At 42.6% G+C, this 27241-nt stretch overlaps 1 protein-coding gene and 1 long non-coding RNA gene across 9 annotated transcripts; one reads left to right on the top strand and one right to left on the bottom strand.

The window, feature by feature from the left end:
* Positions 1 to 252: 252 nt before the first annotated feature.
* Positions 253 to 3536, bottom strand: LOC120962868 (uncharacterized). Of its 5 annotated transcripts, none has more exons than XR_005754039.3 (7): positions 3250 to 3536; positions 2811 to 3148; positions 2470 to 2634; positions 2227 to 2276; positions 1720 to 1902; positions 905 to 968; positions 253 to 684 (listed from the first exon to the last, which is right to left on the bottom strand). It is a non-coding gene; the product is annotated as an uncharacterized lncRNA (long non-coding RNA). The 5 variants fall into 5 exon arrangements; XR_005754040.3 differs by having other exon boundaries at positions 2470 to 2574; XR_006662477.2 differs by having other exon boundaries at positions 2470 to 3148; positions 3250 to 3284; positions 3362 to 3536.
* Positions 3537 to 5762: 2226 nt separating this feature from the next.
* LOC109742129 (vacuolar cation/proton exchanger 2) lies at positions 5763 to 19830 on the top strand. 4 transcript variants are annotated; one of them, XR_012181779.1, is made up of 13 exons: positions 5763 to 6027; positions 6111 to 6377; positions 6634 to 6704; positions 7168 to 7196; positions 7286 to 7482; positions 7557 to 7769; positions 10283 to 10408; positions 10508 to 10624; positions 10698 to 10751; positions 10860 to 10976; positions 11097 to 11706; positions 11800 to 12142; positions 19437 to 19830. XR_012181779.1 is itself a non-coding variant. In XM_020301203.3 (12 exons), exons 2-12 carry the CDS (start codon positions 6111 to 6113, stop codon positions 19448 to 19450), a joined length of 1299 nt encoding a protein of 432 aa, XP_020156792.1. In that variant the 5' UTR covers positions 5763 to 6027; the 3' UTR covers positions 19451 to 19830. The 4 variants fall into 4 exon arrangements, 2 of the variants coding, with proteins under 2 accessions (XP_020156792.1, XP_020156791.1); XR_012181778.1 differs by having other exon boundaries at positions 11097 to 12142; XM_020301203.3 differs by lacking the exon at positions 11800 to 12142 and having other exon boundaries at positions 11097 to 11190.
* Positions 19831 to 27241: the final 7411 nt, after the last annotated feature.

Genomic DNA, 27241 nt, shown 5'->3' with positions numbered 1-27241 from the left:
ATTTCAGGACCAAAGAAGTACACTTGAAAAATTGTTCCTACTTTGTGAAATTCGGACTTCCTAGCTATATTACCTTTGCTAGAGAATTATTTGAAGCTCTAATCCTCAAATAATGGGAAGGAGAAACTACCATGCCAAATAATTTATTTATGTTGTCATTGGATCAACTTCTTTAGGTTGTTATGGGAGACCAAGGGCTGGAAGGAAAAAGTTTGAAGATAAACCAAAAGTACAATAAATGGCAAAACATAATAAGAAAGACCTGCTCATTATTTTAACTGACCAAGCTTTAGACTACCTACTTGATTTAGCTTCAGTATAGGAGTACATGACTAATTACATGCTAACATAAAAAAAGGTCAAATACCAAATATATTTTGTGCTAACATAATACGGGCTTCTTTGCTGCCATTTCAAGATATGTTACTTGAAATAACTTCATCCACTATACAAATAAATTATCCCAACAGTTTCTATTATCCTAATAATTTTTTCCTTTAACACAACCAAATATCACTAATGGAGTCTTGAAGTTGACTCGACTGCCGCGTCGATGGATGCATCGGCTCACGACCACAGACTTGACCGCCTCATGAAGCGTTGTTGCCTCATTGCCGCCTACCACCGGCGCCACCACCTCCGTGGGCAGGTTTCGTTTGTCGAAGCATGCAATGTTTGGCTCTTCTGTTTATTTGTTTTTTTTGGCAAAATGAAATACATATAAATAATTGATAGACCAATAACTTCAAGAACATAAAGTGAATTCAGATTACTCAGGCAAACAATAGAAACACAATATATACTTTGGTAGAGAAAACCTTGTATATGTTTCAATACATAATCTAATGTGACTTTCATGCATTTCAATATCTACAAGAGGGTTAATGCAAGAACCATACAGTACCATCTTGGATCTTCCTGCCATCAGATCAATGTTTTTATACATCATTAGTGCAAGCTCATACCAGCTGAAAACACAAACATGGAATTAGTTATACATCCAATATTTTGACAAAATGATGGATTCCTTCTGACGACGGCATGCTTCCAAGCCCATACCAGATGAAAACACAAACATTATAAGCAAGCTGCAGTGATTAAAAGACATGCATGTCCATTGCTAAATTTGTGTTTTGTTGGGTATTTCTCCCATTCTAGCATCTATCTAGGATAATTATTCCAAAATCCAAACTACAAAGGACAAGGAGTTATAGCCTTTGAACATAGGAACTTTAGCTGTGCAACTATAGTTGTGCCTCACCCCAAAAGAGGCCATCTTCACTACAAAGAAAGCAATTAGTATCTCACTCTCCAGTTGATGAGTTAGTCTCTTTACTTAAAACTCTGATTCATTAAATGGTCAAAAGATGCACCCTTATATGTTGTTACTCTGCAACTAAGAAAGTCTCTCTATGTGTACTATTTTTCTTTTTGGTATCCAAACAAAGCATCGTCCCCTAGAAACACACCAACAAGCAACGAGGACTAGCAGGCGACATGGCCAACACCACCCAGTCCGACATGCCTCTTGAATTGTCTTGACATCATTTGCCTACATGCTCGTATACTTATCAACATGTGAATGTATCGACACTGACGCATGCACGATGCGCGCGCGCACACACACACACACATTTTTTTCCTAGATGTTAACCTTGTTGCCAGGTTATGTTTGTTTGATATGCAAGTCCGAACTTGAGAAGTAAATAACAACTTTACCTCGCTCCAGCATCGAATCAATCTGAGATCATCAACATCCACCATGAAATGGTCGCTCTACAGTAACATACAAGCACAACCGAATTCCCGGCACAGATCTTGTGTCCTGTGCAGGTAGAGCTTTCTCCTCACGTCTTCCCTTCCCTTCATTCCTCAAATTGTAGGGATTAACAGAAGATGAGCCTAGTAGAATGTGTACAAAGCAATTTCCAATCATCTTAGCAGTGGCAATTGTTCAAAAACTCAAAGGCTATCACTGAGACTGACACACCTTTTTCTTTGAGGAATACACACGCCTCAAAAAACTTGTTGGATAACACTAAATATATTGCTATGCTACCTCTCACATGGAGGAAATGCTTATATTATTTTATGATAAACCATGAAGTGGAAGACTGAAGACCAGCAGCAGATATTATAATTTAGCTCATATAATTCCAGATTTAGTCCATACACTATTTAAACACTTGGCTACAGAGGCAAAAATATGAGTAGTGGCATGCATACCTTTAAAATGACCGAAACTCAAGGAATGAAAACATTCCAATTCCAAGCACCTGTTATTTTTCACATGGGTGGAAACAATATGAGCAGCTCGAACTGTTACTGGAATCAAATAATAAGAGGTACTCTGGCAATCTTATTATAAATATATCTTCATGAAAAATAGTTATTTATACATGGATATAGCTATATATATCTGAAGGAAACATAACCGGTACATATAAATTAGGCATCAAAGAAAAATACCTTGTTGATTTCTCTTTCTTATAAGAAATCTAGTTCTTCATGTACTTTGAGCTTTGTGTTGACGACCACAGTAACGATCAGGCCCAGCCCTTCCAAAACTCAGGGCTACAACAAGAAGTACAAACAACAACACCATAATGGCTCGCTTCATGGAGATTCCACAAACTGGGGTTGCAAAAAACGTAACAACAAATGTTACATCAGCGCATAAATGCCAGTAGCAAGAGTAGTTTCTCTCAGTAACAAGGGCTTCTTTTTTCTTTGAAGGAAATGTTCCGATTCCACAAAGCGGGGTTGGAAAAAAACATAAGAAGAAATATTAGACCAGCTTCTTTTCAAACCTTGTGATTGAGTGCATGACTACCAGTAGCAAGAGGGATTTCTCTCAACAAGGGCTTCTGTTTTGTTTGAAGGGAAAGTTGTGGTTGAGCTCACGCACACCCACCAAATTACTGATGACTAAAGGTGGCTCTGAACTGATTACTTCTTAGTTCTCTGAACTGAGCTGATTATTGAAGATGGTTTTGAACTGATTGCTTCTTAGTTCTCTGAACTGATTACTTCTTAGTTAGAAGATGGCTTGACACACCAAATTACTGATGATTGAACTACTTGCCGGAGTAGAGTAACTTGCGATCGTGAGGTAGCCAACTTGTAGCTTCTTCACGTTCTTGAACCCCTGCAACAAAGATAAAAATCAAGTAACCCACATCAATTTATGCCACGGAGTATGATGTGCATTGACCGAAAAAACATGATCCAGAGGAGGAGGTCGGCTACCTTGCAGGACGGCAGCATCGGCGGAAACCAGCGACCTTCAATAGTGGAGATCAATCTTGAAGGAGACAACAATATGAAGATGAGTAGGATTTGGGGAGTAGAGAACTGAGACCTTTGAGAAGCAGCGGCGGTTATCGACGTTCTATGGCTGGCTGCATCGATGCCCTCGATGCCGCCGTGGACAACTGTAGCGGAGGGATGGGCGTGAGGCCATGGCGGTGTGGCGTTGGGAGGAGCAGCCAGAGGGAGGAGATCGGGATCTACGAGATGGGGAAAGCGAAGAGAACGGGGAGTTTCAGGTGTGGCCGTGTGGCCCAATGTGTCGGCGCTCGTGCTAAAGAAATCTGAGGGAGCATGCGAGACGAACAAACCACGTACAAACTTAGAGAAATTCTTTATATGACACTGTTTTGAATTTTCTTTCCCTATTTAACACTGGAAAACTTTTTCTTCCCTATCTAACATCATATCTAAATTTTATGTCCTTTTATAACATTTCTGTCCATTTCGACCCTTAACGGTGTTAAATGGCACTTGAGACCTATTTACCCCTCATGGGGTATGTGCCCAGAATTTAGCGTGATAGTTTAGATTCAGTATGCGATTCTATCTGGTTGGTGTTCGATGTGATTTTGCACCAAAGAAAAGTTAATCGAAGATTTTCCTTGAATGCAAAATGTACAGGAAAGGAAACACGCACTAGTACATGCATGCGCTAGCTCATCTTTGATTAGCATTGCACGTGCATGCATATTAGGTTGGTCACGTACTCTTACGTGATAGTATCGGCATGCATATAAGGGGTGGCTCATGGGTGCCGGCAACCATCCTACGTACAGCTTGAATTTTTTCACGCTAAATTATAAAATGAATTTTGAATTTAATTTTTTCCAATGTACGTCTAAATATATGTAGTTAACAGATAGTGTACGTGCAGTGCTTCTTGTTACAGTGGTCACACGGCCGTCCTCGCTATGGATGCTCGCGAGATCGCTCCTTGCTGCTGCATAAGTGTTGTTTTCTTTTACCTCGCAAAAAAAAACAACTTTGTTTTTGAGGGTTACCTTCACAAACTGAGGAATCGAACCTGCGATGTGGAGCAGGTAGGACGCGCACCCCTGCCCTATAGTGACCTGCCGGCTGCTGCCTCCAGCTCGCACGATCACAACTTACGAACGAATATTTCGCAAAAAAAGAAAAAGAATGAATAACACATAATGCATCTGTATACACGTGCACCTACCAAAACGAGTCAGCTGGATACACACGTACACGTTAAATTTTGGTCACTCACATACCACACAAAGGGCAAATAGATCTTTTCAGATGTCATGGTTAAAGCTCAATACGGAAGTGTCATAAAGGCCATAAAATTTAGATCTAATGTTAAATAAAGAAGAAAAAAAATCAGTGCCAAATAAGGTAACAAATTTTAAGACGGTGTTAAATAAGGAATTCTCACAAACTTATGACCGCAGGCTCCTCGCTTAGATGTATGACAAGATTAATTAATGTGATTGAACGAATTTATGGTAAGGTTAATTAATTTAGATTTGATCTTTAAAGATTGATCGTGATTGATTCTTTCACATAAATACATTACTAAATAACTTGCGTCAGCAAGGAAAGTTCTGATCCGTTCAGATTTTTTCGTTGTGTGAAAGGTGATGCAAAAATAAACCGGTGGGCTGGTGGGAGGGGGGGGGGGGGGGCGAAAAAAGCAACGAAATAAAACGGACGAAAGTGATGGGACAAAAAAAACCGTGGATACTATTCACCAATTCAGACATTAGGAGTAGAGATGATGCACATCCACTTCCGAGACCCCCCACCCCCACCGATTCTCCTTCGCCTTCCACCGATTTTGCTCCCCCTTCCACCGGGGTTTTTTCTCTTCTACTGGTTTTCTCGTCTGCCCGTCATGCCTGTGAAATCCCAGTGTATCTCAAATGTAGTATGGTAATTGCGGTAATCAATCAATTCACATATGATAAGGCCATAAACTCATGATAATCTCATATATGGCAATTATGGTAATCAATCAACTCACTTATGGCAAGGTTATAATTTGCGAAAACCACATAATCAATCTCTGCCATAAACTCACTGAATCTCTTATGTATAAGCCCATAAATCCTGGTGTTATCCAGATGTGCTTCATACCTACAAAAAATCGTGAGTTTCAGTTTAAATTGTTTACGTTGAGCTATGGCTGTAGACATACACGACTGATGTGATACTCCCTCTTTTTCGGTTTACAAGGCTTATCTCAACTCTTTTGTTTTTCAAATTTAGAGTGCTCATCTCATCTCATTTTTAGTTTCCAATGCGGTGGCAAACATGCATGCACTGTAATTAATCTAAATTAATGCATGAGTTTAATTGGGGTAGTTTTGTAAAATACGAGATACAACCCGAAGGAGGGAGTATTATATATATATATCCTGGTTGCAACGTACGTCAAATAGTTAGTTTTTTTTAAAGGTTCTTCCAACCACCACCCACGAAGCGTGGGCAAGGCACTGACGCACATTTCTTCTCCATGACACGCGGGCCCGAAGCCGATCCAGCTTACGGCCGGATCCGCCCACAACGAAGCACGCAGGCAGCTTCGTCCCGTGTCCGTCGCGTCGCGCAACAAAACCAGCGGGAGGAGAAAAACATTAGTAGAACGAACGAGGAGAGGCCTTGTTGATTGGAAATCGACCATCCAAATCCGAGCCCTAATCCTTCGCATTTCCTGGAGCGCTATCTTCATCTGTCCGCGTCGCGCGGGAGGTAGGATTCTTGCGCTGTCCGGGGGTTGACAGGGATCGGTGGCGGTTCTTGAATTGGATTCGCTTCGTTTTGGATTTGTTCAGATGATGGGGGCGGCGGACAAGGCCGAGCTAGGGTTCGAGGAGGAGGATGATATGGCGGCCGGCACGCCGCCGCCGGCCAGGAAGATGCAGTCGCTCGATTTCGAGCACATCGGCTCGCTCGCGGCGGTGGCGGAGTCGCTCTCGCCCCGGAGCAAGTGGCGGATGACGCTCAGGAGCATACGCATCGTCATCTTCCAGGCCAAGATCAATGTGCTCCTGCCCTTCGGGCCCCTCGCCATCACGCTTCACTACCTCTCCGGGAACCACGTAAGGAACATGCCCACAATGATCACCCATCTAAACTGAGTACTCTGCAGCATTCATCAGAGTTGATGCAGTATGATTTACTCTTTCTGCTTTGTTAGCTTCTTTCGTTTTTACTACTGTACTACTTTTGAATCTATAATAGGGGCGCATGCTTTCATTTTTTCTGCTGCATTCTTCGTCACGTTTACTTGCAACAGCAAGACTGACCTGATAATGCTTTCCATTTCTGGGATTGCTTCCTTCAAATGCTTCACAGCAAGGATGGGTTTTCCTTTTCAGCTTAGTTGGTATCACGCCCTTGGCCGAGAGATTGGGATATGCAACTGAGTAAGTGCCTAGTGGATTTTGTCTAATCTAGCTTCTTTATGTTATATAACTTACTGTATATTACAACGGATGAGTAGGGCGTTTTGGAGGACGGGCTCCATGGAGCCTGTTACTGAAAAAACAAATTCAAAATTCAAAATTTTCAGTTTCAAAAAATTATGTACAAAAATATACACGTATACAAAGATGTAATGTACTAAACAAAAGACAACAAAATCGTTGACTTTGAGAATGAATAGTGCATGTGCTAAACAGCCACATATTTGTTTTTTTGTGTAGCTCTCATTTTAACGTATTTCAACATGAAATTTTACACTCATGTACATTATGTCTCTGGGTATATGCATATTTTTCAGAATGTTTTGAAACATAAAAGTGTGATTTTGAATTTTTCAAAATTCCGTCCACATGGAGCTCGAGCTCCATTTAGCATTTTCAATAACAGATTCCTTGTCTTGTGCAGGCAACTTGCTTGCTACACTGGCCCAACAAGTATGTGTCTTCATTCCATATTATCTTAGCTTTCTAATTCAAATCTTGACTTCAGCAATCGGTAAAGACTCTTCCTTTTGAAACTGCAGTTGGGGGGCTTCTAAATGCTACTTTTGGAAATGCGACAGAGATGATTATCTCGATATATGCTCTCAAAAACGGAATGATTCGTGTCGTACAGCAGTCACTACTAGGCTCTATATTATCAAACATGCTGTTAGTTCTTGGGTGTGCTTTCTTTGCTGGTGGGCTTGCTCATCCTAATAGAGATCAGGTCTTCAATAAGGTAAGAATAAAAAGGTGGTTATTTCCATATTATCCACACATTTTATCTCTATTAACTTGCATTTTTCTATGTAGGCATCAGCTGTTGTGAACTCTGGGTTGTTGTTGATGGCTGTCTTGGGTCTAATGTTTCCAGCGGTGCTTCACTTTACACATTCTGAAGCGCACTATGGAAAATCCGAAGTTTCTCTTTCAAGGTTTAGTAGCTGCATAATGCTTGTGGCTTATGCTAGCTATCTTTTTTTTCAACTCAAGAGCCAGCGCAGTCTGTACAGCCCAATTGGCGAAGTAAGTAGTTGAAAGCTAATTTATGCAAACACTTTTCTTAGATGAGGGGAAATAGTTTATGCAAACACTGAAAACTGTAAAGCGAGATATGGATGCATAAGGTTTTACTCTGAGGGGCACATATCATTTTAATGCTGTGTCATAGTTATTATAGTCATCCATGTACAATTGTGTCATCTGCATTGGGTGGTGTAAGTAAGTGATCAAGCTGCACAGTATGCATGCAATATATGTCTAGGGGTTTTCGCGGGTCCTAACAGCGGTACTAGAGCTAGTACATCGAATTTGTAGTCGAGGGGACGTCACGTCAGGATATCAGTAGATCTAAAACACAAGTAAAGGGGGACAAATGATTTACCCAGATTTAGGGCCCCAAGGTGAAAGCCCTACTACCCAACTTGCTCTTTTCTTTATATATCGAGGATATCAGGCATTACAATGTCAGGGGTACCCCTCGAGTCATGGAAACTCAGCGAGTTGTGAGGATAGTACATGAGATTTTGGATTGCTTCATCATGTTCCTGCGAAGCTGACAAGTTGAACACTCCACTCACAGTTTCTTCTTCAGAGAGACGCTCCTGATTCTGCTCTACTTGTATACGTGTTCTCTCTTGAACGATCCTCTTCCCTATGATCTTGTGTATTGCCTTCTGGCAACATAAGTTTGCTTCACCCTTTGGTTGTCCAGACTGTTGCTGAAGTTCTAGGGTGGATACCCCGATCTGTCTCATGCATTGCAGTTGGTAGCGACCTCTTTCACCGTGAATCTCTCATGATTCTCCTCCTTGGGTGAATTCGTCGGGCGTTTGGGGTCGGAGGACTTGAATTATGACGCCTTCTCCTGTGCATTTGGACTTCCCTTGGTCGGGTCGGAAAAGAAGTAGGGGCGTTCTCGCTGAGTAAGCCCCGAGTCTTTCTCCCGTGACCCTTGGCTATTTGTCATTGCCCTGGATGATTCGTCGTCGGACAATGATGATGAAATGATGTCATAGATTTGATCTGATTTCGTGACAACCACATGGTCGGCACCAGTTGTTGAGAGATTTTCGCTGTGTCCTAACATCAGCACTAGAGCAAGTACGTGGACTTTGTAGTTGAGGGGACCTAACTTTTAGGATACAGTAGATCTAGAACACAAGTAAAGGGGGACACCGTGATTTAACCAGGTTCAGCCCCCATGGTGGGTGAACGCCTTCCTTCCTTCCTTGCTCTTTTCTTTATATATCGAGGATATCGAGGATTACAACGTCGGGGGATGCCCGTCGAGTTATGATGAGATTTGGACGATAAGCGCCGAAATCGTTATGCATGGAGTAGTATGCTAAAACTAGTTAGAAAGGAGTGGACCCCCTTCTATGTGGCCCCTATTTATAGCTCTGACATTGTCGGCGTAAGTGAAATTACGTACGGCATGTCTCCCATCGCCGCTCAAATGGGCCCTGCAAAGCCCAAAGATAGCACCTCAACACATGGAGAAGCGCCGCTCCCTCAGGAGACCTGCCATCGAATGAAATTAAGGGAGTAGGAAAATACTGTATGGAACATAGGAAGAGGGCCAAACGCATTGTATACTGACACCGTATCCGACTCCTATCTCTGCACACCCCATCACACCGATATGGAGCCATCCATAACCAGTGCTATATAAGGGGTACCAGGGGCATCACAGAAGGGGACCGCTCCCTCACCCTAGTTTTAGCCTACACCATGTAGAAGATTCAGGAGCTTCAGGCCGGGATCTACACCATCATCAGAACTAGCCCAGACTGCCTGACTTGCCGAGGTCCTCCCCCTATTGTAACTCTCGATATTCTCCACATATATAAGGAAGAAGCAAGGCAGGAAGTATGGCTTTCACCCACAATTGGGGCCTGAACCCGGGTATATCATGTGTCTTCGTGTTCTGTGCTCAAGACCCTCTGATCTCCTGACGTGACATCCCATCGACTACAAATTCCACACTCACTCTATTACCGCTGTTAGGATCGATGTAAAATCCCTCAACAGGTATGGGTGACTCCATATCGATGCGTGGGGCGTATAGGAGTAGGAGTTGGACTGGTGTTAATTTACAACACGTATAGCCTTTCCTAAGTCATAGGGAGTTTCCTTTGATATGTTGTACTTTGATGGGAAGTCTCCTCCGTGGTCGGTGGCGGTCCTCCTTGGTGCGATATCCTATCTGTTGATTTAGTGGTGGCTGTTGACACGTGGTAATTCTACTTATCATCGACAATGCTAGCGACACTCCTTTTGCCTTTAAATATGTTAGCTCTGCACTAGTACATCACATACCTTTCTTTGAATATCCCTTCTGACTTATATATGTGTCACTTCACCACACTTTCCAAACAGTTCAGGCTCTTTTAATTAGTCATGTAATCATTTGCTGTTTTCTCAAAGTCACATGAGGCAAAAAGGAACAATTGCCCATCAAAACAAACCAGAGAAAATCTGGACTTAAATTTGTGCACAGTTCCTTCAAATCCTAATTTTCTTACTTGCCATAACAGGAAGAAGAAAGCACTGAGGATGAGGAGGATGAAAAGGAGATAGCACAGGGGGAAGCCATCTCCTGGCTTTTTGTATTGACTATTTGGATTTCAATTCTCTCTGGGTACCTGGTAGATGCCATACAGGTAACGAAATGTTTTACATCAGGATACAAATATAATCCCTATTTTACATCAATGCATTATCTCCTGCTCAAACTGTGCTTCTTTACTATGTTGTAACAGGGGGCCTCTGAATCATTAAACATGCCACTGGCCTTTATTAGTGTTATTCTGCTTCCTATCGTGGGGAATGCTGCTGAGCATGCAAGCGCCATTATGTTTGCCATGAAAAACAAACTTGTAAGTAGCCCCTGCTTTCTGCAACTCAATTGTGTGATTCTGTTCTCATCTTTAATCTCTTGCATGCCACAAGGACATTACATTGGGTGTTGCCATAGGGTCGTCAACACAGATATCTATGTTTGTGGTAAGTTCATTTACTCAACAAGATTCAACTGTCGTCCTGTACATTTTCAATATTTTTTTTTGCAAGGTTAAACAATTGCAACCAACACCCATGTTGCATGATTTGCAGATTCCATTCTGTGTGGTAATTGGCTGGATGATGGGGGAAGAGATGGACTTGAACTTTCAATTGTTTGAGACAGCAACTCTTTTTATAACAGTACTTGTGGTGGCATTTATGCTACAGGTATGTTTGCAGAATGAGTCAGCATTTATAATCTATTCTGTAGTTTATACAGTTGCCACAATGTGCTCCTTTAAATTTGATCAAGTGCAACTCTAACACTTTAGTCTATGCTTTTTCCAGGAAGGCACGTCGAACTATTTTAAAGGCTTTATGCTCATATTATGCTATCTCATAGTTGCCGCAAGCTTTTTTGTGCACGTTGATCCCAAATCAAGTATGTATTTTTCTCACCTTTCAACCTCCATAATTATATCATCACTAATCCTCTGAGTTTATCTGGTGCTTGAACATAAAGGCTTATTACTCCCTCTGTTCTAAAAGAATTGAAGTTTTAGGATTTTCCTAAGTCAAACTTTTTAAAGTTTGACCATGTCTATTAAAAAATCTAATGAAGTAATTTTGGTTTTGTAGATGTTGATATATTTTCATATAAACTTGGTCAAACTTAATGAAGTTTGACTTAGGACAATCTTAGAACTTCAATTATTTTGGACAAATAACCTGTTAATTGCTTAAAATTGTTCTGCATGTCTAACAAATGAAGTGACCAGTGTTTCTGTGCTTATATTCCTTGTCAATTTGAAGTTGATGTGTGCCATGCGTATTGTTATCTGGGGAATTCCTCATGGTAGGCGCAAGGCAGCAGGGGCAGGTTAGGCTGTGGCTAGACAAGGGCAGTTTGATGTCCTGAAGGATGCTTCTGTATTGGTAGTCTCCAGGTTCTGTTAAGGTAGTCTACTTTGAGTTATATTCCAATTAGAGTCGAGAGTATGGCAAAGTAGTACTAGTTCGTGTCCTAGACGCGGTTTCCTTGGCCTTGCAGGCTACTACGGGCAAGTTCATCAAGAACTTTGGTACCATCGCAGCCCCGCTCACAAAGCTTCTGAAGAAAGGAGGGATTACGTTGGTGCGAAGAAGTTCAGGCCATGATTGGTGCGCACAAGCGCCCCCTCAGTACACAGCCTCAGTCCTTGAGATGCTTGACTTTGGCACTCGCTTCATCGTCAAGTGTGATGCTTCCAGTTCTGGCTTCGGCCCCATTGTTCACCAGGGTGATCTGTTGGCTTTCTACAGCGGCCAACGTGACTCCAGGAGGCAGTCCACAGGCCCGGCTAGGAGCAAGGAGTTCATCTTGGCGTGCAAGCCAAGAAGCCCTCACGCATGAGGTCGGTTAGGAGCCCAGTAAACCCTAGCCCTCGTCCGTTTTTTTTTTTTTGAAACTTCGGCCTCTTTATTAGATCAAATAACCGTTACATCATCCACCAGCCACCTTACAATAGATGCCGGTGGTTCCTCAACCCACAAACCGGGTGGATTAAAAACCGCCAGCCTAGCTAGCTCATGAGAGACACAGTTTGCCTCTCTAGGGCAGTGAATGAAAGACACCGAAGTATAACCTACTGATAAAACATTGCAGTCTGCATAAATTGCCGCCGCTCCTGTTGCAGTGAAGCCACCCGAGTTCATTGTACTGATCACCTCCAAACAATCCGCCTCCACCACCAGCTTGTTTACTCCCATTTGTTGCGCTAGAAGGAGGCCATGCCTTAATGCATATGCTTCTGCTGATGCTGCATCCGACACATGCTCCAGTTTGTCATTGGAGGCTGCTAAGAACCCCCCTTTGTCATCCCTGAGCACTGCCCCAACTGCTCCATTCAGATTCTGTGCATAAAATGATGCATCAACGTTGAGCTTCACGAATCCCTCCCTTGGCTTGGTCCATCCTCCCTTCTTCACTCCCATCTCCTTCTTTCTTGCGTTCGTGTAGTTGGCAGCGAGAGCAGAAATCGACAACGCTGATCGGGCTGGCGGTTGTACTTCCTCTCCATGGACCTTTTGCCTTCTCTCCCACCACACATACCACACTCCCACAAGGATTAAGGTCTGCGCACTGACATCCGGAAGTAGACTTCCTCTCGGCGGTGCACATAAAATATAGTCCAGCACCGATGAACCAGCTCTATCCACCTCGCTTGCCTCCTCCACAAAGCCATCCAACTTTAGGCATCTCCATATCTCAGCCGCTCTTGGGCAAGTAAACAGCACATGCTTTATATCCTCGCATCCTCCTGCACACATTGGAACAGTTCGTGGGCATAGCTATATGATGATTCGCGAGGACTCGAAAGCATGGCAAAAACCCATGCAGCACTTTCCACGCATGTATCTTGACTTTACCCGGCAGTGAAGATTCCCACAATTTTGCCCATACTGGATATTGTTGTGACGGTTGGCCTTCCGTTCGCTCGAACCAGCGTCCGAACTGATGATCCCACTCAGCGTGATATGCCGACCTAACCGTGAATATGTTATTCTTTGTGAACCTCCACGCCACAAAATCATCCATCATTCCTGACGGCACCAGCGGAATAGCAAGGATTCTCTCTGCATCCACCTGCCAGAACGTATCCATAATAAGCTCGTGATCCCACACTCCTGTCGCCGGGTCGATCAGGTCAGATACCTTCGACAGCAGGTTTGCTCCTCTCGGGGTGACTTACACGTCCATCCGCGCTCGCTGCTATCCATGGGTCAGACCAAATATTAACTTGTGAGCCATCTCCTATCCTCCAAATGGCCCCTCTTTTGAAGGTATGAATACCAGCACATATACTCTGCCATGTGAAAGAACATCCACTCTTCATCTTCGCTTCCAGAAGTTTCCCGTCCGGGTAGTATTTCGATCTTAGGACCTGCGCACACAAAGAGTCCGGATTTTCCAACAATCTCCATACTTGCCTGGCAAGCAAAGCGAGATTGAAGCTATGCAGATCCCTAAATCCCATCCCCCCTTTGTTCTTCGGAATACAAAGTTTCCACCATGCCTCCCAATGTATCCTCTTATGGTTATCGTCTTCACCCCACCAGTATCTTGATATGGCATCCGTCATCCCTTTGCAAACTTTTTTCGGGATATTAAACACCGACATCGCGAATACTGGCATGGCTTGAGCAACAGCCTTAATGAGCACATCTTTCCCTCCTGTAGATAACAGCTTCTCTTTCCATCCGCTCAACAACTGATTGATCCGGTCAATGAGGTATTCAAAAGCTTCGCTCCTATCCGCCCCCACCATCGCCGGTAGACCCAAGTATCTATCATTCATAGCTTCCGTGAATATACGCAGATTCTGACATATTACTACTCTTTCTTCCACTGCCAAATTCGGGCTAAAGTAGATGCTGGACTTGGCATCACTTACCAACTGCCCCGAGCTCTCACAATAAGCATCCAAAATATCCCGTAGACATTCAGCATTAGCCCCATCGGCTCTCATCAGTATTAGGGAGTCGTCCGCAAAGAGTAAATGTGAAATTTGTGGTGCATCTCTACAGACTCTCACGCCTACTAGATTCCCATTGTTCTCTTCCCTTTGCAGCAAACTTGACAAGGCCTCATCACACAACAGAAATAAGTAAGGAGACAAGGGGTCTCCCTGCCTTAGCCCTCTCGATGGGTGGAACACGTCCGTATTTGTCCCGTTGAAGCAAACATTATATGAAACTGATGACACACAAGCCATTATCAACGAGACCCATCTGTTATCAAAACCCAACCTCTCCATCATTCTCTTCAGGAAGCACCATTCCACCCTGTCGTATGCCTTGTGCATATCTAATTTCACCGCACATAGGCCTGACTTGCCTTGTTTCCTCTTTATAGTGTTCATGCATTCATACGCAATAAGTATGTTATCCGTGATCAATCTCCCGGGGACAAAAGCGCTCTGCGCCGGGCTGATGATTTCCAGTAAGATTCCTTTCAACCGATTAGCTAGCATCTTAGAGATGATCTTGTAGGCCACATTACAAAGACTAATCGGTCTAAACTGCGTGATATTAGTCGGAGCTGCCACTTTCGGAATCAACACTATTGTGGTACTATTCCATCCTTCTGGGATCGTACCTGTGTTTATTGCTTCCAACACTTCCTTCACCAGATCCTCCTTAATCATGTTCCAAAACCTTTTGTAAAAGGCAGCATGTAATCCGTCCGGTCCAGGGGCCTTGAAATCTCCTATACTGAACAGTGCTCGACGGACATCCTCTTCAGTGAACGGAGCTAGAAGCGCTTCGTTCATTTGCACCGATACCTTAGGCACCACTTTTTGGATTACATCCTCATTTGGAATATTCACCTGCGAGGTAAACAAGTTAGTAAAATAATTTTGTACAATCTTCTCCATTTCTGCTTGCCCTTCCTGCACCACGCCATTCTCATCTTGTAAACTCTTGATAGTATTCTTCTTCCTCCTAGCTGAGGCATACATGTGAAATTTTTTTGTGTTTCGATCACCATGTTTTAACCAATTCGCTCGGCCTCTCTGCACCCACTCAATTTCCTCCTGTTCCAGCAAGTTCTCAATGACAAGAAGTATCTCCTTCTGCCTATCTATGGCTGCATCTGTAGCCGGACCCCTTCTCAAGTCCTCCAGCTCCGCCTTAAGGGCCGCCAACCTCTTTTGCGGTCTCTTCAACACTTCCCTATCCCACTGGTGCAGTTCCGTGTGTACGACATCGACTTTAGACTTGAAAGGACCAATGCCTAGCATCGCAGCCCGTTGCCACGCCGTTCGTACCACCTCCTCCACCGTTTCCTCCTTGAGCCATCTTGCTTCAAACCTTCTTTTAGTTCCCCTCGGTCTACTATGTTCCGCATAATATTCCGTATTCACCACTAAGGGTCGATGATCAGACTTCGTCATCTCCCCATTCAGCACTCCTACATGCGGGAAAAGGTTATTCCACCGCGAATTGCAAATCGCTCTATCTAGTCGCTCCTTGATCCGACCTCTGCTCCAAGTAAAACTATCTCCCGAGGCCCCCATATCATCTAGATCACAATCGGCCAGAGCATCTCTAAACCCTTGCATCTGTCGCTGCTCCCCCCTCCTTCTCATGAGCAAAAAGAATCTCATTAAAGTCTCCAAAAACCATCCAGGGAACATCCATAACTTGGTGCAGCGACCTAAGATAGTCCCATGATTTATGCTTATTCTCTCTTGCCGGTTCTCCGTAGAATCCTGTACATCTCCACTTCTTTCCATCATCAATAATGGCATCAATGAAATTACTCATCACATCAATTTTTGTAATATTCATCTCGCGTCTCCAAAACATCACTAGACCCCCCGCCCTACCATCACTCGGGTCGACCAGCCTCTCCAGGAACCCTAACTTTGTCATCAACTTCTCCGCCTCTGTGTCAGACAGATGTGCCTCTGACAGAAAAAGCACATCTGGTTTGTAGCACCTCTGGACCTCCCGAAGTGCTCGAACTGCCCGGGACTGACGCATCCCGCGGCAGTTCCACCCTAAGAGTATCATTAGGCCTGGCGGTCCCCCGAACCGGGGGCCACCAATGTTGCCAAGTCCATAGAAACTGTACCATCCACCTCTACCCTGCGAGCTTGTGTCATCCTCCCCCTCCTCCCCTCCTTTTATGCTTGCTTCCTTCGATTCCAGCTGCTCTCCCCCTTTGCCATCAGTTAACAGAAGCTGCGTTCCTGCCCCCTGATCCTTCTCTTCAAACTCCAACCTTCTTTTAAATGACCCCACAGGTTGGGCATCACTAGGATATTTGACCGGGCTGCTAGCCGTGCTACGTAGATCCTCATCATACCTCTCTTTTGCAGTCTGGTTCCTCCAAGCTCCTCCACCTCGCCCTCCTCTTCCTCCTCGAGTATTCCATGTACCTCTCTCCTCCTGGCCTGTTTGCGCCCAATGTTCATCTCTTCTAAACTCCGGAGCAATCAATGAGATAGGGTAAATTATAGCACTTTCATCATGGACACCATTACCATGCTCCTTGGCGACATGACTAACCAGGCCACAAACACCACAAAATACTGGCATCTTCTCATACTCAAACTCAAAGTACACCTTCTTCTGCCTTAGTGTAAGGCTTGCGCATCTCATCAATGGTTTTCGCACGTCCAAAGTGACTCTCACTCGGATCCCTCCCCCTTGGCCCTTGACTGACCGCTCATCCACACGCACCACTTCCCCTGCCTTTCTCGCTAATTGCCTAGCAATACTCGCAGTTCTCATCTTCTTCAGCCCCATCACCCTCATCCAAACCTGGTAGGTATTGAGTTCAATCTCATTCACCTCCGATCACCCATCATACGGGACCAGCAATACTGGGCAGTTTCTGAATATCCACGGCCCTTCGTTCATCACCCTCTCCCAATCTCCTAAGCAACTCATCTGTATCGAAAACAGGTTATCCTCAATTGCCCTAAACTCCACTTCTTGCTCCAGGTTCCAAGCCGATCTCATATTGCCATAGAAGGCACCATGACTGAACTTTTTGTTAGTATGGACCCTAGCCAACGCCATGAATTCAGCATCCTTCTCTAGCCCTTCCAGGTCTTCCTCTAATACCACGTCTTCTTCCTCCTCCTCCCTGAGATTCATGTACTTAAGCTTCTCGTTCAACGAATCTTCCTGCGACACCCTGGGTCCATCCATCGAACCTTCCGACCCCAGATCTCCCTTCACCCTCCTCTTCCCTCCCTCCTGCTCCACCATCTTCCGCCCATTAACCCTAGATGTGGATGAGTCCGCACTTGCCATGATCTTCCCGCCTAGGGTTGTTGTCCCCCCTTGCTCTGCCCTTCTGGATCAAGAGAGCCCTGCCGGACTAGAAGCCCGATCGGGATCCGATCTAGTCTCGCCATGTTCCCGCGGTCTCCTCGGCCGTCGCCTAAGAGAAGGAAACCCTAAAGGGTACGTGACATATCTAGCCCTCGTCCGCTTTATAAGGCGAGGCTAGGGGTAGCTCATATCCATCTGTTCCATAGACATAGACAGTACTCTCGGTAGTCATATTCACCATTCTCTTGTAACCCCCTCGCACGAGGTGCTCCCACATCAATACAAAACAAAGCAGGACCTAGGGTATTACCTCACCATGATGGCCCGAACCTGGGTAAACCCTCCGTGCGAACTCGCCTCTGGTACTTCCGGCCACGCTCGCTACCCTACCGAGGGATCTGATGGTTTTCTGCACCATCATCTGCGCCTATCAAGTTGTTGACAACGACAGTACATGGAGTCTTTTAACTAAGGAACAGCGGTGCCTCACCCTCTCACTGGCACGTGGGGCCCGCGAGAGGCAGGAGGACTCGAGTGCTTGGTAGCCTGCTCGTGTCAAACGACCAATTGCCTGACAGCAGCCACCCAAGTGAAAGATAAGGCATGTGACTAATTACGTCCAAGTTCATAGTATATATATATAAACATGCTTTAACAGGCTTGAGCCTGCCCTCCAATAGAGATAATTTCTTTTTAACTACCAACGATCAGGCCCAGCGCAGCAAATCGGCTGCTTCCCAGCCCATCTCAATGGCACAATTAGAGTTGAGCCTACCCACCATCTACTCCATAGATTCGCCACTACCCCCCACCCTCCCCCCTGATGGTATATAAGGGGAGAGCCACGGCCAGGAGAAGGAAAAGTCTTTTAGACACAACAAATCATGGTAGAAGAGAGGAGAGAAGAGTAGGGGTGCCCGGGCCAGTACGCTCTGATCACTTAGCTATCCCCGAGCACTCCCCAATAGTGCGCGAGCACTTGTACCCTCTATATATCTACCATATAAACGGAACAAGGCAGGAGTAGGGTATTACGCATCATTGCGGCCTGAACCTGGGTAAAAAAGAATCATGTCTTGAGATGGTGATTTAGCTAGTTGTTTGTCTTAAGCATGTTTTAGCCCCTGGCCAAATCTTAAAAAGGGGGTCACCTGACTCTGATATCATGAGATCACACTCCGACAGCTTTATATAGGGGGGACAGGGCTAGGGTTAAATGTACCCGGGTCGGTACAATCTAGCCTAATCATACGGGATTACACCAGATCTTGCGAGACGCATATTTTCGTACGCCAAGTCTTGATGTGTGCCCCGGTGTATGTCATGGGCCGAGCCATGGGATTGTGCCATCCCATGGCTAACGGGCCCACTCCTGCCTTTGCTGGTACACCCTGGGGGCATGGCATCATCAAGTAGTTTGCAGCTTCTGGTAAGGTTCTCTAGTTTGAGTAAGGTTCCAATTAGAGCCCAAAACATGTCAAAGTAGTACTAGTTCGGTGTCCTAAAGGGCCTCCCCGTGTAAGCTAGAGGCAATCAATAATCAATAAAGTCTAGTTTCTCTAATCCCTGTTCTCTATCTCTAATCCCCGCTACCTTCTGCTACTGGATAGCCCTCAGATCCAGGGGCTGTTCCACATATGGTTATGTACATTGCCGATCTTTTAACTCTTTAAGCGCTCTCAGAAATAATGCTATCTGTCACACCAACTCAATGAGAGTTTCTAATGCCATATGGTATGTACTTCATAAGACACGTGGCCAGAAGCAACCAACTTATTTTCAAATGTCTTGTTTGTACATTAAATGGTTCTACTGTTGCCGCATCCACTAACTATGTTCATTATTGGCCTAAAGCAGGTGACAACAAATGACAAGTTCCCAACAGAACTGTGAAGTGATAGGGAAGGCTACTATCAGAATTGCAGATTTAGCACCCGTGGATTCCTGAGTTTGAAGAACTTGCTGGTAGCAGCATCCCACATTAAGGCTTTAAGTTTCAGTTTGAAATCACAAGACGCTGATGCGGCTGTTTTAAGATAGCAACGACATCACCCTTCGAGAAACTTTAACTATATGGAATAGCGCACGAGGACCACTAGTCTGTATTTGCTGTAAGCTACACCTGGTTGCAGTTTTGATGATGTTGTTACAGTTTGCCAAGGAACTGACTACACTCTGCAGTCCAAGGGACACTGGTAGTTATGTAATTGTTCTATCACGGGATATAATATCGAATGGATTTGTTATGTCACGACGGTCTTTGCCACAATGCTTAGCTCTTTCTGTTATACAGACCAATTCACTTCTAAGTATATACTGAGACAAAGGAAAACAACGTGATCAGACTATAATTGAAGAGGTCAGTTGATGCTGGCTGATCAGGTCTCTACTCTGACTAGAGGATACATTCCGTCTCAACAAGGCTATGTTTGGTTGCTAGGGTGAGAAATTCCAGGGTAAAAACAGCACGGGAGTAATTTTCTTCACAACTTGAAATCCACGGGCATCACCGAGCAAGCGAGACCCATCTTCAACGTCGGATTAACCGTTTCTGCTCCGGTGCTCCGCCCTGCAGCACCCTGGAATGAACGCTCGGCGTGTGAAACACAAGGACGGTTGAAATCTGTCAAAAACGATTTATGAAGAAGGGGCAGGATTGTCTTTTTTATGCCCGTGTAGAGCGCGCGTAGAGACCGTAGAGCATGCGTAGAGCCCTGTACAAGCCCGCACCGGCCTGATTACTTTTGTATGCTGGGGGTATACATGTATTGTATGTGGGCGTTTCATTTTCCTATGTCACGTGCGGCGGTCGTGGGCTAGCCACGCCACACACGAAAAATTTGAAAAACGTCCCATCCTATAAGGGGGGGGGGGACCACCACTGCCCGCACCGCCCCCACCATTTCCCCCCCAAATCGCCTCACTCCCTCCCTCCTTGCCGCATCGTCTCCCCCTCGTCTCCATCGCCTCGCCACCGCACGTACTCGCTCAACCCCACCGCCTCCCTCTCTCTGATGGGTTCTCTCAGGCTTCGATGGAGCAAGGTCGTGGCGCTGCCGCCGCTGTGCACGGAGTTGTGGTCGAGGCCGCGAACACCGTGGCAGATGCCGTCCAAGAAGTGGCCGTCGTCGGCGGTGCGGGCGATGCTGCACCCGCAGTCGCTGGATCGGTCGCTGCGACGGCGGATCTGGTGGAGCAGGGGGTGGTGGGCTCCGACTCTGTCGTGCAGGACCTGGTGGTGACGGGGTCTGGCGGGGCGCACTGGATGTAGGTGCGGAGGCGAGCGACAAGCAGGTGGTGGATGTGGTAATGCTTCTCGTTCCCCTCCTTTCATAGTTGTAGTTGATAAGCAGAAGATTTAGTAGATAGGCTTTTTTATAGTAGATTTGTGATTGAATGGGGCACCCCTTCTGCCTGTTAGGGTTTTTTGATTGAATGGGGAACCCCATTTGAGAGTTAGGGTTTTTTGTAGTTGATTCGTGCTTAAATGCTAGAGAGATCATAATGAGAGTTAGGTTTTTTATATTAGAATCTGGATTGCTGCATGTGCTCAGATTTTGTTCTGTGTTGTATATGTTGTTAGATTTGTTGTGCATATTCCCTCAGTGGGCCACGACAGGGGCTGAGCAGCCACCCGGTGTATCTATTAAAGTTGATATTGTACAAATTAGGTTAAAATCTTACTTCCTTCATTTAAAGTCGATCAATTAATTTTTGAAATGAACACAGTACGTTTAACTAGTGCACAATTTCAAAATAGTTAGGAGCTTCACTTCATTATCCATAAACTAAAATTGTAGGTAGGTTTATTTTTAATCTGTAGGATTCCTGTACTTATAAAGTGAACCATAAGTAGGTTTGCTAGAAATTCAACTATGCCAGATGACCAACTCATATTAAATTGCTGTTGCATAACTCCATGCATGAATGTCATATGAAATAGTTTCACACCTAACACCAAAAATTGCACAAAGCTTTCCTTTCCTGAAGCTCATGGCATTACAATATACCATCCAATATAAGGTTCAGAGAATAGGGCAGCTGATGCATCACTATCTACATTACATGAGCCAGATGAACTAAATGCAATTACTTCTTGTGAACCACAATGGCTCACTGACATTGTTGCAGGGTACATCAAAGACACCATCTCCCAGAATGTACTATCTCCATTGGCAGTCCTGAGCACTCACAAGATTAGTGTTGGTGCCCAGTCTGGCATTATAGTTTGAAGGACCACAGTCAGCATGACCTAAAATTTTAGTTTGACCAAGCTATAATTGTAGAATGCTTCACCTTTGGATACAGTTTAATTTTAGGTCAAAGTATCATTTCAGGTAATTAGAAGCACATTGCAGATTGCTTGACCTTTGCATACTGTGTTATGTAGTTAGTAGTAATTGAATTACTTATATTGCAGGAAGAGGAAGCTGCTGGCACCAAGAGGAAGCTGGCCATCACTGGGTTCAACGACCCGTATGATTCTGACTATGACGACGACGACGTGTATGAGGTAACCCCAAGTTGATTTTTTGTCTGTTTATGAATTTGTATGAGATGTTGTTTGTTGATGAAGCCCTATATGAATGCCTCTAAATTGGATTGTTATGTTGTTTATTCATTCATATAATAAAGTTGTGTTGTTTGTTCATTAATTAGCTCTAAATGGGATATTTGTGGTCTTTGTTCATGAAACCATATATGAATGCATATAAATGGAAAGATTCTATTGTTTGTGCATTAAATTATTGTAAAATGGAAAAATTTGTTATATTTTTATTTAATTCCTCTAAAAGTTGTGTTGTTTGTGCATTAATTAGCTTTAAATGGGATATTTGTGATGTATTTTCATGAAACCATATATGAATGCATATAAATGGAAATATTCTGTTGTTTGTCCATTAAATTCTTCTAAAATTGAAAATTTTCTTATATTTTCATTTAATTTCCCAAAATTTGAAATTTCTATTGTTTAGTTCAGTATAAGCAGTATATGAATGCATCTACATGGGATTTTTTGTAGTTTGTCAATGAAATTGATGTAAATGGTAATTTACTGTTTTTTGTTAATTAAATTACTATACGTGGCTATTATGTTTGTTTGTTCATTAAATTCCAGTAAATGGCAATTATCTGATGTTTGTTAATTAAATTCCTCCAAATGGGAAATATGTATTTATGCAAATCATTTGTATGTGCAGTACAACTTTGGAGATGAGGTGTACGACGAGAACAAAGAGTCCTTCATTGAGAAGGAAGCCGAGAAGATCAGGAGAAGGGGAAGGCGGTCTACTTCAAGAGGGGCAAGTTCAAGTGCACATACTGCACCACTAAGCCAATTCCCAAGGATGGGCTGTATGAGCACCTTATGTCGCATGCACGCGGTTTAGCTACGAGTGGGAACGACGTGAAGATCAGGGCAGAGCATGCAACCATCCTGAAGGCTACGGGTCCCATCTAGTAACCCTCTGTGAAGTGGTAGTGGTACTCATCATCAGTATAGTTGATGATGTTTTACTTTTGCGCTAGTATGGTTGTGAACTGTGAAGCTAGAAGCTGGAAGTGGTTGTGAACTGTTGGAAGGTTGTTCTAGTTGTAGTATGGCAGACTCTTAAGTAATGTAGTATGTCTCTGAACTATATGTACTGTCTAGATGCACTGGAATCTGGTTAGCTATGCTTTGTTGCAATGTTTATATTCTGATGCTGCAATGATCACAGTAGGTGCTTCAATGTTGCTTGACTGATGAGACATGCTGCATACAGTTCCCATGCTGTGGCCATGTGCAACATGATGTGCCCCATTTGCAAAGCATACCAAATCATAGATTGTGGCCATCTTCGAAAACCGAATTGTCATTAATTTGGGTAGATGGGGTTTAGTCAAGTTAGTGCTAATTGACCATCATTATATCATTTGAATAAGCAAATAGAGCAAGAACGGAGAAAATATTCCATCATTTCATAAAATGTATGAAGAAAATAGAATATAAATATAGAAGACTAATAAAATAGTGCTTGGTAATGGTGTCTGCAAAGAACAACAATTGAATTAAGATTTAATGGTTTTTTGTAATATAGGAGTGAAATAGAAGAAAAGAAATTATCCTAATTATTTGAATTTGTAAACTTCAACTGATTTATAAGGAAAAGAACGAGAAAATGTTAAAATGAAAAAGTAGTGCATGCAAAATATAACGTTTGAATTAGCATGGAATTTTTTTGTCGATGTTTTCATCTGTCACATTTATTTGTCCTACCATTACAAATGTTTTTTATAAAGTACACAAGCCTTATCTACATAGGTTACAAAGTCAAATACATGGACTTGAGGTTTTCATAAGTTAGCATGATTGAATCTTCATTTCAAATATATTATAAAAATTAAAAAATGTTGAAAATCAATTTTTGTCAATGTTCATAAGTTAGCATGATTGAATATTCCATTTCAAATATATTATAAAAATTAGAAAATGTTGAAAATCATTTTTTGTCAATGTTCATAAGTTAGAATGATTGAATATTCCATTTCAAATATATTTTAAAAATGAGAAAATATTGAAAATCTTTTTTTGTCAATGGTCATAAGTTAGCATGATTGAAACTTCCATTTTAAATATATTATAAAAATTAGAAAATTTCGAAAATCTTTTTTTGTCAATGTTCATAAGTTAGCAAGATTGAATCTTCCATTTCAAATATATTTTAAAAAGTAGAAAATTTTGAAAATCTTTTTTTGTCAATGTTCATAAGTTAGCATGATTGAATCTTCCATTTCAAATATATTATAAAAATTTTAAAATCTTTTTTTGTCAATGTTCATAAGTTAGCATGATTGAATCTTCCATTTCAAATATATTATAAAAATTTGAAAATTTTGAAAATCATTTTTTGTCATTGTTGATAAGTTGGCATGATTGAATCTTCCATTTTAAATATATTTTAAAAACTAGAAAATTTTGAAAATCTTTTTTTGTCAATGTTCATAAGTTAGCATGATTGAATCTTCCATTTTAAATATTTTTTAAAAATTAAAAAATCTTGAAAATCTTTTTATGTCAATGTTCATAAGTTAGCATGATTGAATATTCCATTTCAATTTTTTTAAAGTATAAATAAAAAAAATAAAAAAAGTAAAACCTTGAAAACCCAGCTATGTTTGTGTAGGAGAACATGTGTGCAAAATTGAAGTTCATTTGGAGGAGGTGAAAAAAATCACCACACTACGGAGGGACCATTTGGTCTCATTTAAGCCAGTTTTTTGAGAAAAAGTGAATTTTGGGACCATCTCCAAATGACCCCAAATTTGTTATACATGGTCAAATACATGTGCCAAATATGGCTATGAAGTAAAATTTCAAAATAGATTTAGTTTACAATGCCCCCTTAAGATATAGACCGATTTCTTCAACAGACAGTCTACAGGGCATTATAAATTCAAACAAATTCAAAAAACTGTAAAACCTTGAAAACCTAGCTATGTTTGTGAAGGAGAACATGTGTGCAAATTTTAAGTTCATTTGGAGGAGGTGAAAAAAATCACCACACTACGGCGGGACCATTTGGTCAAGCCAGTTTTTTGAGAAAAGGTGAATTTCTGGACCATCTCCAAATGACCCCATTTTTTATACATGGTCAAATAAATGTGCCAAACATGGCTATTAAGTAAAATTTCAAAATAGATTTAGTTTACAAGGCCCCCTTAAGGTATAGACCGAATTCTTCAACAGTCAGTCTGATAGAGGCAAAGGTGTCCCGTCTTTCGATGAGATGATGGATATCGCTTTGGTAGAAGTCGACTTTGACGATCCGACTACGAACGTGCGATGACGTCGAGCCTTAGCAATCGCTAAACCAACTCCGAGAGGTTATTGACCACGCTGGAGCACGATCAACCTGACCACGAGGGTCTGTTTCCTGCGAGCAAACGAAGAACAAGCAAGAAACTGAGATTGCAATCTGGATATTGCGAATATAAGATGAAAGCTTTATTGATCAAGGTGGGGTTCTGTGACACATTTGTCTGGTCGTTGAACACAAACGAAGTACGCGAAGTTGCAGCTATGGCGAACTTTTAATCTAAACAAAACCCAAAGTCTAAACGACGCCCTAAGGGCTGTATATATGGAGGAAGAGGGGGGAATTTCGTGGCCCTTGGGGAAGGGGTCCGAAACCAACCCTATCTCTTGTTTCCTCACACATACGGACTCTAAAAACAGCCTATACTCAAGTATTTCGAAATTACATGGGCCTGGCCCAATAATAAGGTGACGCAGCACCTAGAATAGCCTCTGGACGAAAGTTATGAAGTAGCATCTTGTATATTCCGTCCAACGCTTCGTGCACGCATTATGGTGGCTTCAACGTCCTGAAATCATCACTTGTAACTCCGTTCTTGTTCCCCATGCGCATGCCATCATCTCCATGCTTGTTCTTGCTCCAATGTTCATCCTTCTCAAAGCTAGGCCCTTCATTTGTAAGCAAAACAAATGTATCCAATTTAGGCAGCATCATATTCTCATGAACATTAGAATCATTACCAAGAAACGAAAGTACCTGGTAATTTAATTGGCGTGCGCGAGCTCTAGTAATTGGTCCAGTATGTATAGTAGCAGGGGCTGTGGGTGTAACAATGGTATTGATGTCCTCATCACAGTCTACAGGGCATTATAAATTCTTTATATTTTAGAGTGACATGTGACAAATGCAAAAATTAAAATATGTTCTCTTTTATTTTCTCCTTGCTATCTGCTATTACCTACATCAGCAAGTCCATTGCTGCAAGTTGACTGTAAATATTTCTTTGCTCTTTTATGTTTGAAATATTTGAAAATCAAATATATTTTTCCTCTTTCATTTATTCTGCCAGTTTTAAAATTCAAAAAATGCAAGATAATATGTTCTCATTTATTTCACTTAGTTATATGTTTGAAATAATTTTAAATCGTATATATTTTTTCTCATTTATTTTTTCTGACAGTTATAAAATTTAGAAATGTATGAAATAATGTTGTGTTATATTCTTGACAATTGTTTATATTTTAGAGTGACATGTGACAAATGCAAAAATTAATATATGAAATAAAAAGCCCCGCCTACTAGCTGCATATTTCCCAATTCAACGGCTCGCATATGACTAGAAACCCAATCATTTATTGGGCCAGGATGCAGGCCCGCCGGGATTGTTAATATACTGCTAGTGGGCCCCATAGGGCAGGGACGGACTAGGTTAGGCAATGAGCTGCCCGCTTTAGTTAGGAACTTGACAGGGGAAGCTCAGCCCGTATATAAACCGATGCGAGCTCCCCTCGCTTGGCGAGGTGGGACTAAAATCCCAGCACCCCTCGGCTGTGCCCGGCGCGCCGCTAGCTTGGGCCCAATTCGGGTGGGCCGTCCCACGCCTGCCTCGCCCGCGCACAGAACATTTTCACTTTTAATTTTTACATTGTTTCCTAAAAAACCTTGTTAATTCTTTCATTCTATTCTGTTTTATATTTTCGTTTATTTCAGTTCGTGTTTCCAATAATTATTTTAATTTTTATATTTATAATATTTTAAAATCAATTATATTTTATTTTTTGTGAAAGTTCTTAAATTCACTAACGTACGAAAAATTAATGTGTTCTATTTCACTTATTCAAAGAAATATTTATTTTCTTTTTT

The sequence above is a fragment of the Aegilops tauschii genome, chromosome 4, assembly GCF_002575655.3.
Source record: "Aegilops tauschii subsp. strangulata cultivar AL8/78 chromosome 4, Aet v6.0, whole genome shotgun sequence".
Taxonomy (NCBI): domain Eukaryota; kingdom Viridiplantae; phylum Streptophyta; class Magnoliopsida; order Poales; family Poaceae; genus Aegilops; species Aegilops tauschii.
The sequence above is the reverse complement of the archived record's forward strand: the minus strand, read 5'-3'. Positions and strand labels throughout refer to the sequence as shown.

Excerpts from the sequence above, each read along its gene's own strand:
- LOC109742129 (XM_020301202.3), top strand. The coding sequence starts at position 6,111 with ATGATGGGGGCGGCGGACAAGGCCGAGCTAGGGTTCGAGGAGGAGGAT. Across the intron at positions 6,705-7,167 it reads AGATTGGGATATGCAACTGA|GCAACTTGCTTGCTACACTG; the intron begins GTAAGTGCCTAG and ends TGTCTTGTGCAG. Across the intron at positions 10,625-10,697 it reads TTGCCATGAAAAACAAACTT|GACATTACATTGGGTGTTGC; the intron begins GTAAGTAGCCCC and ends GCATGCCACAAG.